At 39.9% G+C, this 4855-nt stretch overlaps 1 protein-coding gene across 1 annotated transcript in view; it reads left to right on the forward strand.

Moving 5' to 3' along the window:
* Positions 1–3361, forward strand: part of LOC104952387 (NADH-ubiquinone oxidoreductase 75 kDa subunit, mitochondrial-like) — a 10313-nt gene extending 6952 nt beyond the window's left edge. The window contains exons 19-20 of the mRNA XM_010779204.1: positions 321–626; positions 3308–3361. Coding sequence (XP_010777506.1) covers positions 321–626; positions 3308–3361 — 360 coding nt within the window. The remainder of the gene's footprint in view (positions 1–320; positions 627–3307) is intronic.
* The last annotated feature ends 1494 nt before the right edge of the window (positions 3362–4855 follow it).

The raw sequence follows: 4855 nt of genomic DNA on the forward strand, positions 1-4855 counted from the left end.
TTACCTCCTTATCTTTCGTCATAAGTTACAAATGAGTCTAATCGAGTGCAGTCTTTACTAGTACGAACAGTATTACAGAGAGAGGTATCTCCGACTTGTAGTACAATTAGTGTATCGATAGTCGTGTCGGATTTTCCAGGACTACCGAGGAAAGATCCATTTAGTGTTAGGACAGTACAAGTGTCATGTCAACCTATGCGGAAACAATCGTACACCTGAGACTATACACCTTCTCCTGTAAAGTCGCCGATAAAATGGTTCGTATAAATATTCGTGGCAAATTGGGATTCGTTAGGTTATTCACAATTGACTCCCCGTAGACCCCGTTCCGTCGGTCGGGTCTGGATTATCATAAACATACCTCTTGGACGTTTCTCGGAGATTATCTGCAAAAGAACTGGCGATTTCGTTGCTCTTATAAAACCCCCATGGACGACAGACAAAACCCGGCGCCACGCAGCCAAACCCGAGGGCGACACATAGACGACCAGACCTGCACCGACGAGACTGAACATCGGAGAGACCGAAAGACTATCCTCTATGTTCGACGAGGAGGTCACTCTGGGCGGACAGGCAGCATCTTCTCCTCCGGACGCCCTCGCCTGACGTTGTGTTTGGAACCTAAAGTAAGAGTACAGAGTCAAATCCTTGAATCATCAAAATCGTCACATTACTAAACCGTGGAGCTCCCCAGTCCCAAATCGAAGACTACAATAGCGTCGCTCCCGTCTCAAAATAAAACGTGGAGGGTCTCCTGCCGACCGACGTCTTTCCTCACCATGAAATCGTACTATCTGTTTGAATTGAGACCAATATATTCCCCCAAAGGACTTCGATTCACCAATTCCTTCACGTAAAGTCCTCCCTTCCACCTTACGCCGTTTGTTCTCACTTTCAACTATGAGTCTAAAGAGGGTTTCAAAAAAACTCCTTTTTTGAAAAAACAAATCGGAAGGATTTCTTAATAGTTATCCTTTAATTGAAGACCCTGCGCAAGTAAAAGAAGGGAAGAATGTACCGACAAAAAAGTAAAACCTTCCGTTGAAATAAAGGATTTACTACCGAAATAACAGAAATCATCCTAATCGAAGTCACATCTATACAGTTACTTTTTGCATTCATGTCGAGGTATGTTGTCACGCATCCGGTATATCTTGTTATTCACCGTTCTTCTCAGATAACTTCATTTACTATACTATATAAGACTCGTTATTAAGACATTTTGTTTTTTTTTCTACGTCTGACTAACTTACACATGTACCTAATTCTACAGGGCTAGGCTAGTTGGCACTAGCCCTCGGCTAGTCGCACTAAAAGTTTTCGAGCCTTATCCCCCCCCGCCTCTTTTTTAGCCCCTAGCCCTAAAGAGAAAAAAAAGAAAAATAAAAAAATATTATGAAAGAAATTACAACATAATGGTCTACAATGTTTGTTTTCTACTGGTTACAATTCAGAATTTCAGTAGGACTCCGGAATCAAAATACCAGTTAATGTGTGTAGACATACACAAGACGGAAGAAACCCCGAACAAAACGTATCTGGACCAACAATTAAAGAAGTTATAGAGCCGTGTCTTCGCCTTGGCGGTCACAGATTAACATCGTCATTCGGGATTGCTATGACTTTCGAATAAAACAAAACTAGGTTTACGACGTTGGTGACTTCGACTAGGTTACGAGACACTTTTTTCTTCGATATTGTGTTTAGGTACAACCATATCTATAGGAAATTTATTTTTTTTGATGGAATTCCCTGTTGACTTACGAAAAAAGAAAAAAAAAGAGTAATACGGTAACCGTATTCTAAGCCTACGCCGCTTTTGAGCCATACGCCGTTTTAAACGACGTTTTACGTTTACTAGCCTTAGCCTAGCCATCGTTTTTTTCCACTAACCCCTGTAGGATCATAGCCTACAAGAAAGTTTTCAAGCCATGCACAAATTTATCGATTAGAATTGGATAACTATTAATGTACATGTGCCGAAAGCGGGGTTGTGGTTGGATTAGAATTAATGTGTACATGAAGCAGCTTATAGATGTATCATTACAACTGATTATCCAAACGTCGCGATGGGGACTGACCATCCACATCTCCAGGCGACTTGTCCTCTTCCGCCTCTCCTCCCTCCCTACTCTGCGGTTCTCCTGCCTACTCCTGTTCCCTTCTTCTCCACACTCACTCTCTCTCTTCCTCTCTTCCGTCCCTCCTCTCCCGGTTTCGTGGGTCCGGTTTTGGGTGCCGGTGGTATGACGTGGTCTATCGACTGTTGTTGTTTCCTGTAGTTATGTTTTTTGTGGCAGTAATTTTACTACTCTTTGTGACCGCAGCTATTCATTGAATGGTACTCCCCGTACAGGGCAAACCAATCACCGTTAAAAATGTTCTCGCTCCCTCCTGAAAGGGACTTTGCCTCTGACTTCGAGACGCGCCCGACATCTCCTCTTGCACTCCTCTCTCTTTGATGTAGGTGATATTTCCTTGTCCTTTCCTTTCATAAAAGTGTCTGTTATTACAACCAAAATGGTACGTTAAGAAAGTATCGGCGAATCGATATCTGGAGGAACTCCTGTCGATTGTGGTCAATTTTACTATACAAATGTGTGATGGGCCATGGGGTGTCTGACGACCGTGGGTCGGTCGTGGGGAAGGGGCGACGGACGGCGAGTAGTCTTTCGGGTGGAGGATAGGTAGGGGTGCGGTGAATTTCGAGATTTTTTGAGAAAAAAGTCGGAATTTTGAGAAAAAAGTCAGAGTGTTTAGATTTTGTGAAAAAGTCAACATTTTTAGATTTTTGAGAAAAATTCAGATTTTTGAGAATTTGGTGAATAAGTCAGAATTTTGTGAAAAATTCAGAAATTTTAGAAACAGTCAGAATTGTGAGATTTTTGAGAAAAAAATCAGAATTTTGATGAAAAAGTTAGAATTTTGATGAAAATGTCCAAGTTTTTAGATTTCGAGAAAGTCCGAATTTTTGAGAAAAATACCAACAAATTCTTATTTTTTTGTTTTGACTACTTCCATTCTTGAGAGGATAATCAATACATGGCTAATCTGAAGTAAACATTGAATACTGCTTTCTATTCCTCTATTCCTTTCTATGTGACTGTGTAACTCCCTCTCTTGGATATCAGCATGTGAAGGACACTGTTCAGGAACTAGTTGATGCTCTGTGTGTGACTTCCATTCTGGAGAGGATCAGAAATACATGTATATTGAAGCTCAAGCCGGTGCCGAGTGATATCTTTCTAACAAATACACTTGCCTTACTGTCCTCTGAATGTTAACTTGGTTCCTCTCTTCTCCTCAGAGAAACAAAACCAGAGTTTATCTGACCCCTCCTCCCACGACATCTAACCTCTGACCCCCAAAGCCACAAATCTCCAGACTCCTGAAACCCCTGAACTCAGCAGGCATCCAGACTTCCTCCGTCCTCCACAGCCGACACACTGCCGTCACCACGAGGTGCTTCACTTCTCAAACAGACTCTGCTACACCTGAATATACTTGATTTGAAAGGGATTGGAATTTCTATTTTTATGCACTCAATCATTTTAAAAATCCAACTAATCTTGTCATATTTAGTTTAAACAACAACCAGGGGCTCAATTATAGAATCTATATACAATCATTTACAGATACAATGTGTAGCATTTTAACAAAAAGCTATTTCACTTCCTCATAAAAACAAATGTAGTGTAGCGTTGCCAACATCCTTTAGGAATGAAAAAGGAAATGCGGTCTTAGTATCAAGAGAAACAGATGTTTGCACCTTTCAGAACTCATGAACATAAATGCATACGGATGCTTGACAGACCTCCAATTTGGGAGTGTATATTTTACTTTTCAAAGGCACTAAATCGGGTCAGTGCTCTAATTTTTAACCAGTCATATATGTTGCTAAAGGGCTGCAGCTAACACCTAGGCCGTTTCTCAATGTCGAGTACACATGCTGCAGGGCCACTATTTCAAGTATGCTACGTCATAGAGTGGTGCCGAAGGACTGTTTAAATGCATGTTAAATGCCCAGCATTCTGCGCCACTCTATGACGTAGTATACTTGAAATAGTGGCTCTGCAGCATGTGTACTCGACATTGAGAAACGGCCCTAATGTGATTATCGATTCAAGTTAGGATAGATCCTCATATTAGAGAATAATGGATTCTGTTTCAGCTCTACGTTAATAACAGTATACGTAAACTAAACTTTAAAACTAGATAAGGAAAAGGAAGCTGTGCCGTTTTAAAAGTGCCTTCCACTTACTTAAGTCTAATATGACGAACTTGGCCTTACACCTAAAGCACGCAGCTATAAACCTGTAAACAACGAACACTCTGTATCTGGGGGAAACATTTGATTTCAAAAGCTAGCCTTAAGTGTTCAAGAGTTAAAGCAAAAGACATATTTGGTTTTATTTTTCCACTTTTTAAATCCATCTCTGAGGTTAAAGTCCACATTCTGCATATTTTTTTGTATGTTACTATCAAAGGACTGTTAAAGGGGGTCCTACGAGAGGTTGGGGAACAATTACATAAAAGTATTTTTATGGAATTAAATTGTATATGTAATATATTTGCAGCATCGAAAAAAATGCATATTTAATTTATGCAGCAAAAAAACAAATACTGAACGTGTTTTTAAGTTTGTTATTCTATTGTTTTTTCTAGAAAATGTTTACAAAAAAAACACTCAAATACAACTTATAATATATTCCGAGCATCAAAAAAGAGCATATTTATTTTATGCAAGAAAAAAAAAAGGGAATTTTATGTTGTGTTTTTGCATTTAGGATGATGAAGTGTTACATGACGGTGTGCCGTGTAAACTTTGACATGATCTGCTTTTGTCTTTCAACTG

Source organism: Notothenia coriiceps, unplaced genomic scaffold (genome assembly GCF_000735185.1).
Source record: "Notothenia coriiceps isolate Sejong01 unplaced genomic scaffold, NC01 NC01_scaffold00000339, whole genome shotgun sequence".
Classification (NCBI taxonomy): Eukaryota; Metazoa; Chordata; class Actinopteri; order Perciformes; family Nototheniidae; genus Notothenia; species Notothenia coriiceps.